The following is a 13,219-nucleotide window of genomic DNA, read 5'->3' on the forward strand; positions in this document are numbered from 1 at the left end:
ATCCATCACTCAAACTTGGCAAATATGCCAGACCTATTGGTTTCACAAATTGGTCTGATAGGTAATTTGTAACTCAGGCCATAAAATGTTGATATAAGAGACAAGAGATTGACTAAAAGCTGTGTGGGTTTTTCTGTTGAATGCTTGAAGCTCTTTGGTGTGTCCAAGGTTGCGACCACCAGACAAGCTCATTATCAATAACTAATACAGTAACATTAAAGGTTTTGTGCAGGGTAAAATAAGTACACCCAAATATACTGTTAGTTCCAAAAACTGCCCCCTTTTAGTGTGGGTTATTTATTCCCTAGTAAGCTCATCCGGTTAACATTTGATAGGATATGACTAGTAGCAGCCCCCTCAGACCCCCACACATCCTCAGATTTAGGACACTGCCATACTGGTTTGGCACTGCTTTCCAGTGAATTGGGTTGGCTGCAGTAACCTACACAGCCAAGTGGTTGGGAATGCCGATGTTATTGGAGACATTTTAAGTGGATATAGCACTGATCCAATACCACGGCCCATATATTCTCCCAGATCTGTAAGGTTCCTTGAGATTAGACCCTCGTTGGTCATTTTATATAGTATACATGCTATCGATATGCCATAGATCCATAAGATGGAAATACCCTTTGGTTGTTGCCAGTGCTATGTGCCAGGTTTAAGAGAAAATGGCCATTGAGCAGCTTCCTTACTGCTTCTCCCATCGGGACCTATCTGTGAATAGGAACAGATCTAACAATCAAACAATCATGTGTTATACTAGATCAGCTAATCTGTCAGTGATGTGCCTGACAACAAACTTGTTGACTGTTTCCAATTCCACCCAGCATAATTGTAAAGTATAATATGGACAGCAGCAAAACAAGACAAGTAATGTGACGTATTTGTAAAGTTTGCAAAACTCATGGAATTTAATGCCCAACATACAGCATATTAGGATTTTGTGAACAGTGTGGTGGCTCCTATCAGTTTTATTCATAAGGGATTGCCTTCAGGACTCAAAATGTATCTACAAAACTATCAACGTAGTTTGGGATGTAAACTTCCCAAAAATATGACCCTTCTTGGTGTAAGATGTATGAGCTGGGCTGTATTCTCGTTTTTCTCCTCCTGAAGCTCCTCCTCCTGAAGCTCCTCCTCTTGAAGCTCCTCCCCTGAAGCTCCTCCTCCCCTCTCACAGCATGCAGTCTCGCTGACACACTCGGGAAGGGATATTGCAGCTGCACACCTCTTCTCCTTTATCTCCTCTTCTCAGTTTTTCTTTTCTCTTTCACATTAGTTATATTCTTTATGACTCACTAGGAGTTTTTTTAAGCATATATTATTGGTTTATACAATAAATTATTATAATAGTTACACTTTGATATGACTTTACTGGAGATATGAATTTTTATGAGTATTCTTCTACAGCATTGCTGAATATGTGGCCGATATAAACAATGGTCGGTACAGGCATTTTATTAAGAATTCTTGTTTACATTTAATGAGAGATTTTTTATGACTTTTAGAATCAGAGTTTTGTTAGAATCACTATCAGTAATTATCTATCTGTAATTACTTTGGTAATAATGGGTGTACATACATTTAATGAAATGTTGTTCCACTTTCCCTTAGGTAAAATCCAAGTATAAAATGTATTTTGCTTCAACGGCTACAGTAGTACACATGTTGACCAATATATGTCACTAAGTCCGATCTTAGACAGGTGCCAAGACAGAAAATCTTCTTCCCTGGCTGAAGAGGAAAGGTCCTTAACATAAATCATCAGATGTCTGGAAATATTCTGGAGAGTCCAATTCGGGAAAATTGTAAAACAAAAAGTCATCTGTCACAATCTAATGATGTAAAAGAAAAACATAAAAGATGACAAAGAAATAAATCTTATAACTGATAATGCATTAAGTAATGAAGAATGACGCTAATCTCCACCTCTCTTGTAGTTGGGTTCTGTCAAGTGCAAATTGGGAAGTTGCTGGTGCCCCATTCTCCAGGGGCCTCCACTGATTAGACAATTAAGGCTTAAAGTGGTAATCCAGCTGTACTTCCACATTGGGAGGTGAGCACATTTACAATTTTTTAACTCTCTATTGATAAACTTCACTTAATGTGTTGCGAAATTTGGTTAGAAATGGGCAAATTACCTTGCTGCAAAATGACCTCAGAAGACTGCCATGAAGATCCATGCTATGGACAAGACAAGTACGGAGACTTCAGGTAGGACAGAAATGCCGGAATTACCTGTACATGTGCAATAAAAAAGAAAAATTATGTCAGTTGGTTGTTGTGTTGCTTTATTTTTTTAGAATAACAAGAGGAAATGATCTTGAGGACCAACCTTGTATCTAACGTGTATAAGTAACATCACCTTACAGCTTACAGGATTTAGCATCTATATGGGCTAATAAATTAGTTTTGTCTTATCCCAAGAGAAATAGACCCCAGTCAATGGCTGTAAGGTCAGTTGCATATGGGGTTGTGTTCTCCTGGGCCTTTGAGGTCCATCACTTTTTGGATTTTCTTGCTCGTTGGTAGACCAGAGGAATCCTCTTCTATTCCAAGAGTAAAATCACATTATACAAGTTTGGAAAAATCCACTAAAGGCAGAAAAAATCCTCTTGTGGACAATAGGGTTTGACAAATTTATGGGACTCGGTCACATCAGAACAAATAGCCACTAGAAAACTCTACCTAAAGTTAAGCTGCGTGAATTTCTTTTTGTGCTACATAATCTGAGGCATACCAACACACTTCATAAAAATTAACCTGTGGAATCTGCCTAAAAATCCAAACCAAAATCCACAAGGAAATTCGCATTCATGACATGTGAATTTCGTTATTGATTTTAGTTCAAAATTGAGATGCAGATTTCCCACTACATAGTTATCAAAATATGGATCCTTTCCGCAACAGATAGGGCTTGCTACTAATATATATAAAAAATTACATTGTGAGAGTATGTTTGATAAAACTATAGTAATTTACATTGTAAAATTTCAGTATGGATTCTGTAACTACATTTTTTATTGGTGATTGGATTCACTGGTGGGCCTAGTATATATAATAGCTCTTAATTATGGCTGGTTCCTCTGGTGGGCCTAAGGTACCCAATAGTGCTTAATGGAGGTTAGGTTTTCTGGTGGGTCTAAAGTACCTAATCTTTCTTATTGGTGGCTGGGTCCTCTGATGGGCCTATAGTTCCTATAAGTTTTTAAAGGTGAGTCCTTTAGTACACCTAAAGTACTTAAATGTTTTTAATTATTGAAAGTCCTCTGGTGGGCCTAAGGTTCATAATAGTTGTTAATGGTGGCTAGGTTTCTTGGTGGGCTTAAAATACTTACCAGTTATTAATGGTGGCTAGGTCCCCTGGAGGGCCTAAAGTCCCTTATAGTTGTTAATGCTGGCTAGATCTTTTGGTGGGCCTATTGTTCCTAATAGGCCTTAATGGTGGCTAGATCCTCTGTTGGGTCAATTGTACCTGATAGTTCTTAATGGTGGCTAGGTCCTCTGGTGGGCCTATTGTGCCTAATAGTCGTTAATGATGGCTAGGTCCTATGATGAACCTATTGTGCCTAATAGTTCTTAATGGTGGCTAGGTCCTCTGGTGGGGCTAATTGTACCTAGTAGTTCCTAATGGTAGTTGAGCCTTTTGGTGAACTTATGGTACCTAATAGTTCTTAATGGTGCATAGGTTCTTTGGTGGGCCTATTGAACCTAATAGGTCTTAATGGCAGCTGGGTCCTCTGTTGGGCCTAAGGTATCTCAACCAACACTAAAGATTTTCCATATATTATTTTGATTATTTATCGTATTTTTCGGATTATAAGACGCACTTTCCCCAAAAAATTTTTTGGGGAAAATGGGAGTGCGTCTTATAATGTGGATATACCTTACTGGCCACGGTGGAGCAGGGTCCCAGGGTCACTGCTGGAGGAAGAAAATTGCTGCAGGCCACAGGCTGGGATGAGGGGGTATTCCGATGTGCACCGCTGTGGGTGTTCAGTGGTACGGGGGCTCTGCTGACATTTTGTGAAAGCCCAGAGCCCCCCGCACTTACATGGTTTACTGTGCAGTTAACTCTGGGAAAATGGCTGCCAGAGCATGCGCAGATGGATATCTCGGTATTTTTCTCCTCAAAATTTGGGGTGCGTCTTATAATCCGCAAAATAAGGTCATTTTAAAAAATGACCTCAACCATAGAGTAAAATACAATTTACTGCAACATTTTTGAGGACCTGTGAATTACTCGTAAGTCCTAATGGAGTATAAATTTGGAGTTTTTTTCCCCAAATATTGCAAAGTAGAACAGAAAAACCATGGACTTACCATTTGGCTTAGTAGTAGATGTACTGGTTGATACTGTGGTTGTACTGGAACCTGTACTGGATTGTCCATTGGTTGTTGTCTTTGTGGTACTTCCACTGGTGATTGCAGAAAGTATCTTGCTGGTTGTAGGAGTAGATGAAGAAGCAGGATTACTAGTGGATGTCTGGAAACTTGCATTAATTGGTCTACTGGTTGGAGTTGAACTACTTGATGTGGTAGTAGATGCTGTTACTGGTTGACTGGATGACGAGAGAGGGAGGAAAACTTTGGTTGTTGATAGAGGATTATTAGTGGTTCCGGGTCCGGATGAAGATGTTTTAACGGTTGAGGCTGAGGTTATTATAGTAGTCGAAGATGTTGCGGTAGTACTGACTGTAGAAGATGGAGAAGTAGTCGAAGTAGTGACTGGAGTCGCTACTGTGCTGGTCATAAGTGGACGGAGTTGATTGCTCAAATGTGATAAAGCATTAAGTAAGTCATTGATGGCATTAATAAGGGAGAAAGGTGGGGCTGGTTGGCCTCTAACTGGTGAAACTAAAAAAAAGCAAAAAATATAGATAAAAACTTATCAGAGCTAGATTTGCTTTGATTACAAATAGTGGTGAGCGAGTGTGCTCGTTACTCGAGTTTTCCGAGCATGCTCGGGTGCTCTCCGAGTATTTTGGGCGCGCTCGTAGATTATGTTTTTGTCTCCGCAGCTGCATGATTTGTGGCTGTTAGATAACCTGCAGGGATTGCCTGTTTGTTAGGGAATCCCCACATGTATTCAGGCTGTCTAGCTGCCACAAATCATGCAGCTGCGGGGACTCAAACATAATCTACGAGCACGCGCAAAATACTTGGAGAACACCCAAGCATGCTCGGAAAACTCGAGTAACGAGCACACTCGCTCATCACTAATTACACATAATGAAATAATAACAAATGTTCTAAAGCCATAAGTTCTTGACTTTTCCGAGTTTACAGGCAGTGTAAACCTGCCTGACGAAGAGCACAAATCGGTGTCGAAACATGATGACCATGAGAAAGGGGACAAGAGTATTCTCAAAACTTGATTGTCCCAAATGAAACCAAAAACAATAAGACTTTGGAGATTTCAGTATGGGATCTCAATAAGATATTTACTTTCTTCATTGAGTCCCAAGAAGAGGCAAAGAAGATGACCCATGGAAAAGATCAAAATGAGAAGGTCTGCCACACCTACAAAATGTCCTGATCATGTCAAACTTACCTTTATTGTGCTGTGTACACAGCTCCAACACTCCTTTATCTTTATACTATCACAGCTAAATAACTATATTTAGTTTTTACAGCCCTAAAGACAGCTGATAAATTCATTTTTTGTGATACTTGCAGTAGATAAGCGGATTCGTAGAAGCTCCTTCTGTATCAGATTTTCAGAATTTACACATGTGAACCCATATTGTCACCCTGCATGATTTCCATTATCTTAATTTCAGGCAGGGGGTGTATACCTTTGTAATCATTTTTTGTTATTGCCCAATATATAATCCATACTTTCACAGCCTACAGTAAAAATAGCCTATTTTTTATGTATACAGCTCCTATGCTAAGCTATGTGTGATACTTTCATGTAACAGGAGATATAAAGGCAATGTGTCATCAGAAAATTACCTATTATTTAAATCAGGTTTTTGTGTTACATGTTTTTTTTTTTCTGCAAAATATTGCAATTTTTTTTTCATATCAGAACTTGTATTAAAAATAACAAAATTAGGAATCTTGAAATTTTCACAGTGGCCATTGGGACTATTTTAAACTCATACATACAGTCATTTTAGAAATAGTTTTCAGCAGGCTCCATATCAGCAAAGGTAGGATGATAATAACAGGTAACACTCCTATACAGCGGTTTAACGAACGGAGAGGTGTGTATTTATTTATTTATTTTTACAGATCAGTGGCCATACTAGTCCATGGATGACTACGGGGGTGCATTATATTTTATGGATGACATCTCTGTATACAGCAGATAACAAAGGATGCACCATTCACAATAGGTGATGTCACAGCTCACCACCTCCTCCTGTACAATGACTGATAACACCTCTATATACAGTAGATAACACAGGATCCACCATTCACAATAGGTGATATCACAGCTCACCTCCTCCTGTAGAATGACTGATAACACATCTATATACAGTAGATAACACAAGATCCACGATTCACAATAGGTGATATCACAGCTCACCTCCTCCTGTACAATGACTGATAACATCTCTATATACAGTAGATAACACAGGATCCATCATTCACAATAGGTGATGTCACAGCTCACCTCCTTCTCCTCCTGTAGAATGACTGATAACACCTCTATATACAGTAGATAACACTGGATCCACCATACACAATAGATGATGTCACAGCTCACCACCTCCTCCTGTACAATGACTGATAACACCTTTATATAAAGTAGATAACAAAGGATCCACCATTCACAATAGGAGATATCACAGCTCACCTCCTCCTCCTGTACAATGACTGATAACACCTCTATATACAGTAGACAGCACAGGATCCACCATTCACAATAGGTGATGTCACAGCTCACCTCCTCCTCCTCCTGTACAATGACTGATAACATCTCTATATACAGTACATAACGCAGGATCCACCATTCACAATAGGTGATGTCACAGCTCACCTCCTCCTCCTCCTGTACAATAACTGATAACACCTCTATATACATTAGATAACACAGGATCCACCATTCACAATAGGTGATGTCACAGCTCACCACCTCCTCCTGTACAATGACTGATAACACCTCTATATACAGTAGATAACACAGGATCCACCATTCACAATAGGTGATATCACAGCTCACCTCCTCCTGTAGAATGACTGATAACACATCTATATACAGTAGATAACACAAGATCCACGATTCACAATAGGTGATATCACAGCTCACCTCCTCCTGTACAATGACTGATAACATCTCTATATACAGTAGATAACACAGGATCCATCATTCACAATAGGTGATGTCACAGCTCACCTCCTTCTCCTCCTGTAGAATGACTGATAACACCTCTATATACAGTAGATAACACTGGATCCACCATACACAATAGATGATGTCACAGCTCACCACCTCCTCCTGTACAATGACTGATAACACCTTTATATAAAGTAGATAACAAAGGATCCACCATTCACAATAGGAGATATCACAGCTCACCTCCTCCTCCTGTACAATGACTGATAACACCTCTATATACAGTAGACAGCACAGGATCCACCATTCACAATAGGTGATGTCACAGCTCACCTCCTCCTCCTCCTGTACAATGACTGATAACATCTCTATATACAGTAGATAACACAGGATCCATCAATCACAATAGGTGATGTCACAGCTCACCTCCTCCTCCTGTACAATGACTGATAACACCTCTATATACAGTACATAACGCAGGATCCACCATTCACAATAGGTGATGTCACAGCTCACCTCCTCCTCCTCCTGTACAATAACTGATAACACCTCTATATACATTAGATAACACAGGATCCACCATTCACAATAGGTGATGTCACAGCTCACCTCCTCCTCCTGTACAATGACTGATAACACCTCTATATACAGTAGATAACACAGGATCCACTATTCACAATAGGTGATGTCACAGCTCACCTCCTCCTCCTCCTGTATAATGACTGATAACACCTCTATATACAGAAGATAACACAGGATCCACCATTCACAATGTGATGTCACAGCTCACCTCCTCCTCCTGTACAATGACTGATGACACCTCTATATACAGTAGATAACACAGGATCCACCATTCACAATGTGATGTCACAGCTCACCTACTCCTCCTGTACAATGACTGATATCACCTCTATATACAGTAGATAACAAGATCCACTATTCACAATAGGTGATGTCACAGCTCACCTCCTCCTCCTGTGCAATGACTGATATCACCTCTATATTCAGTAGATAACACAAGATCCACCATTCACAATAGGTGATGTCACAGCTCACCTCCTCCTCCTCCTGTACAATGACTGATAACACCTCTATATTCAGTAGATAACACAGGATCCACCATTCACAATAGGTGATGTCACAGCTCACCTCCTCCTCCTGTACAATGACTGATAACACCTCTATATACAGTAGGTAATACAGGATCCACCATTCACAATAGGTGATGTCACAGCTCACCTCCTCCTCCTGTACAATGACTGATAACACCTCTATATACAGTAGATTACACAGGATCCACCATTCACAATAGGTCATGTCACAGCTCACCTCCTCCTCCTCCTCCTGTACAATGACTGATAACACCTCTTTATACAGTAGATTACACAGGATCCACCATTCACAATAGGTAATGTCACAGCTCACCTACTCCCCCACCCCTTACAATGACCTTCGCACATACTCATTAGCTGTCTCAGTACAAAGGATAGGTTAAAAGTTTGTTCGTTGCTTCCAATGTACAAGTGCAGTTTTTGATAAAACTGAAAATTAGAATCTAAAAAAAACCCCCTAGTGGTCAGTGTGAAAATTGCAAGACTACATTTTTTTTTTTTTAATATAGATTGTGATATAGATAATTTAAAAAAAAAAATTCTTAAAAAATAAATTTAATACAAAAATCTGATGTAAGCTCTAGGCCAGTTTCTGATGACATATTCCCTGCAGTCTGCAACCATGGAGACATATAGGTCTGCATTGGAGCTGTATATAGAAAATGGCAGGAACCCGCTGAAAAGTCAGTAGAAAAATCCAGAATAAAATCCAGATATTTTGCAAGTAGTTTTCCTTCTTGGTCTTGTTGCCAAATTGAGATGTGGATTTCACCATTTCTATTGTTATGAAAACATGTTGTAGCTTTCCATATAGTGTACACAGCTCCCATGCTGAGCTATGTGTAATACTATCAGGAAACATGAGATTTCATTGCAGAATCTGACTAAAGGATTTGTGTTGCATACACAAATCGGTAAGACATTTTTAACCAAGAACTTGAAGATGCACTGGCATAATAAATTGTGAGACTATCCATATCACAAAGTATTCTAGCTATGATGGAAATGCTTTCATTGATAATTCCCCTCTGACCAAATTTGACCACAGGATTCCCCCATAAAACATAATGAATGATAAGCACAGATTTGTGCATCTTACCAGTAATGAATACACTCAAGCCCAGGATGAAAATGGCGCTGGTACCAGAAAAAGTCATCATTATTCCAAAGTATTTTACCAAGTTCCTAAAGATCCAAAGTGCACGTTATGGAGGATGATATGGAGGATAAGACCTCTAATGTGTGTGGATCTCATATATACAGCTATAGTGGGTGTGACTGCCGCTTGCTAGAATCAAATCTGTCAGGTATCTTTTATTGTGTATTCTACAGCATGGATAATATGGGAAGATGACTGTATAAAACACTAAATATAGACACAATGGAGCAGGGATGGGTGTCTGGATGAACCTGTTTCATCATCCTTGAGAAACCCCAAATAGTGTTTAATCCATTGTCAGCGATAAATCCATCAAATCCATAAACAATTGTGAGGAAACTATTGAGAGAAATGCAAATAGAATAAAATACACGACAGAACATCCTATTAAAATTAGTTGACAAACACGTAGATGTATAGTGTACATACGATACAAATTATACTCGTATACTTAGTAACATAGGATGAAAGTGAAACGGCCAAATCTGGACTCGCTGTTTTGGTCCACAAAAAGACAAAACAAACCCCTATGACATATATTAGTTTGCTATTGTCCTGATGTAAAGGAGAAAATTACCGTCCCTAATCCATAGGCTCTTTGCTCTTGTAAGGTTAGACAGGAGCCCAACTTAACTTAGGAAGATAATTCGCCTATGTAGTTGCAGGATATGCAAAAATGGCTGCAACCAGTTTAAAAGGGGGGCAAAATACCATTGTTTGCAGCTGATTTCAACTACAGAAGAGAAGATGAGCATGGATGAGAACAAGGACCATCCAGCAATTAAGGGTATTTAAACCAAAGAGAACCGCGATGGGGGCATGGATGACCCCTGTGACTGACAGCAATTTTTGCACACCCCAACTTTCAAAGGAAAGAAAGCGGCAGAACTATAGAAATGCAAAAGAAGACACCATCTGCAAAAAGCACCACAAAGACTAGCTCAAAAGGGAGTGGAAATTCTGTCCTGTGCACCTGCCCATGAGTTCTGAACTGTAATCAAACAGACCACCACTTATTAAAGGGATTGTCCACTAATGGACGACCGCATCTTCATTGCTCCAGTTTAGGGCATACTTATCTCTCATAGTGGTGATCTCCCCACCGTGGAGGACAATTCCTCCCTGTTTGCCATTATTTCCATGTCATCCCATCAATCTGCATTTAACACTCTTACAGAAAAAAATCCCCTTCTACGTCGATTGTGAAATCTTTTTTCCCCTTGATACAGTAGGTGGATGACTCTTTCTTAAAATTACAGGAATCAGTATAAATAGATTCTTTAACAGATTTTTGTTCTCACTGTTGATGTATCTGTACACAGTAATTAGGTGATATTTACCTCTTTCTGAAATTAAGGGTTTATATCTCTACATATTAGACAACCTATCTAGTGGCAGCTCAATGATCCCTTGATTGCATGCTGGATTTGCTACTTTTGAAAAAGCCTTTAAAGGGATCTAATCATCTAATTTATGCTGCCCAAACAACAGATAGCATGGTTTAGAGAAAATATATTTTTTAGAAGATCATGCTGGGGACCATAGCCAGGTAGTAGACTCTTCCCAGCGCTGCTAGAAGTGGTTGACAGGATTCTGCCATAGCGAGGGACCTGTGCAGGGCTGCCACCAGGAATTTCAGGGCTTCATACTAGCACCCAGGTTCCAGCCCAGCCCTGCCTCCAACCCTTGAACCTTTCACAGTCCTACCGCCCTTTGTTGGAAAAACTCCACTTCTGCACCATGTCCTCACTAATCACACATTAACCGTTCCCATCTAACACCATATCACATACATAGCCAGCAGCTTTTGTTTTGTATATAAGATTTTTTAATCCGCCACCATGACAAGTGAACAGTTCTTAAAATATCCAATACCCTTTTTAGGTATATTTTTATTTATTTTTCTTTAAGTGAATGTGTCACATATAGTGATGGGCAAACCCGTGGATGTTCGAGTCTGGCATGTTCGGCTGATGATTAAAAAAAAAATTGGTCTTGGTACCAGAACAGTACCCGAACTCAAACCCAGACCCCATTCATCTGAATGGGAGGCCCGAACATCCGTTGTTTTTTATTTTTTTTACAATCTAACTATGGGGTTAGTAATGGGGGTGTCTTATAGATGCTTCTCCATTACTATCCCCTTAGCTGACATCAACCCCAAACCTATTACCCCCATTGCCACTACACCAGGACAAGCAGGAAAGGCACCTATTAGCTGTCTGCTTTAACTTGTTTGTTTGTCAAAAATGGGGGGACCCCAAGCTGTTTTTTTTTTAGTATTTATTTAAATAATTTTAAATTTAAATAATTAAAAAAAAAACCTCAGGACCGCTCTATTCCTGATAACCAGCCATGATAAAGCTCACAGCTTGAGGTTGCAACCCACAGCTGTCTGTTTTGCCTGTGCTGGTTATCAAAAATAGAAGAGACCCCACATCATTTTTCAATCTATTTATTTTTTGCAGTAACATGTACGTCCTGGAGAAGTCTGTGTTTAGGATCCATGCACAGATACTAAGTGTTCGGTCCAGACCCCGAACTTTACTGTTCGAGTTTGCCCATCACTTGTCACATACATTTTTTTAAATGACCAATAATACCACATACAGGGGATAAATACGTCACACCATGGCTAAACCACAAATTACCACCACATAGGGACCAAATAATACCACAGACAAGGAACAAAAGCCAGCACACCATGACTAGATCACACATTACCACCACATAGTGACTAAATAATTCCACATACAAGGGACAAATGCAATCACACCATGGTCGGTGCTGAGCCCACATCTTTCCCAGCACATGTCAGCTGATTTGAACAGCTGACATGTGCCCCTAACAGCCACGGATGGAATCGTGATCCACCAGTGGCTATTAACCTGTTAAATGCCACTGTCAATCTCTGACAGCGGCATTTAACAGGTTAATAGCAACTGGTGGGACACAATTCCATCCGTGGCTGTTAGGGGCACATGTCAGCTGTTGCAGGTAGAGCATCATTAATCCCACCCATCAGCGTCCGTGTCACATGACTGCTGGTGACAACCACAGCAGACCCCTGTGGTTGTCATTAGCGGATAGCTATGAGCGCTGTCCAGTGGTCGGCGCTCATAGCAAGTGAGCATTTCTGCTACATAGAGCAGGGCTTTATCCCTGCTGTGTATGGCACAGGCGATCGGATGATTGCAGCTTCTAGTCTCCCATGGAGACTATTGAAGAAAATCAAATGTAAAAAAAAATCTTTAAATATATATATATATATCTGGTATCGCCACATTAAAGGGAATCTGTCACCTCAAATTGGCGGGCTATGTAAATGCCCTGTGTTCGGTCAGATGGGCTGTGTTTCGTCTTCTTTCCTCCACCCCATCCTTCCCCGCTGTCTGCAATATTTTCAGGAATTTGAGTAGGTGTCGTCCATAGTTCGCGCGTGCGCAATGCAATCTTGCCTCGCGCATGCGCAGTATGTTTTGCCCATCTGCAGGCAAAGCCGAAAAGCATTACTGCACATGTGCCGGCGCACTATGTCCCGGAACACAGCGAAATACTTCTGGGACATACACCGCCCCTCTGACGGAACACAGGACATTTACATAACCCGCCAATTTGAAGTGACAGATTCCCTTTAAGAATCACCCGATATACCAA

General features: G+C 40.2%; 1 protein-coding gene across 2 annotated transcripts; it reads right to left on the reverse strand.

The window, feature by feature from the left end:
- Nucleotides 1-910: 910 nt before the first annotated feature.
- On the reverse strand, nucleotides 911-9,653 carry LOC143809457 (uncharacterized). Of its 2 annotated transcripts, none has more exons than XM_077292533.1 (4): nucleotides 9,503-9,653; nucleotides 4,327-4,860; nucleotides 2,145-2,241; nucleotides 911-1,786 (listed from the first exon to the last, which is right to left on the reverse strand). In XM_077292533.1, exons 1-3 carry the CDS (start codon nucleotides 9,561-9,563, stop codon nucleotides 2,162-2,164), a joined length of 675 nt encoding a protein of 224 aa, XP_077148648.1. In that variant the 5' UTR covers nucleotides 9,564-9,653; the 3' UTR covers nucleotides 911-1,786; nucleotides 2,145-2,161. The 2 variants fall into 2 exon arrangements, with proteins under 2 accessions (XP_077148648.1, XP_077148647.1); XM_077292532.1 differs by having other exon boundaries at nucleotides 911-1,838.
- Between the last annotated feature and the right edge of the window lie 3,566 nt (nucleotides 9,654-13,219).

This window comes from Ranitomeya variabilis, chromosome 2, assembly GCF_051348905.1.
Source record: "Ranitomeya variabilis isolate aRanVar5 chromosome 2, aRanVar5.hap1, whole genome shotgun sequence".
Lineage (NCBI taxonomy): Eukaryota > Metazoa > Chordata > Amphibia > Anura > Dendrobatidae > Ranitomeya > Ranitomeya variabilis.

What these genes read in the sequence shown, in the direction of transcription:
- LOC143809457 (XM_077292533.1), bottom strand. Translation starts at nt 9,563, where the DNA reads ATGATGACTTTTTCTGGTACCAGCGCCATTTTCATCCTGGGCTTGAGT. An exon ending in CTTGAGTGTATTCATTACTG is followed by an intron (nt 4,861 to 9,502) that starts GTAAGATGCACA and finishes GCTTTTTTTTAG; the next exon opens with TTTCACCAGTTAGAGGCCAA. An exon ending in ATCTACTACTAAGCCAAATG is followed by an intron (nt 2,242 to 4,326) that starts GTAAGTCCATGG and finishes GCACATGTACAG; the next exon opens with GTAATTCCGGCATTTCTGTC.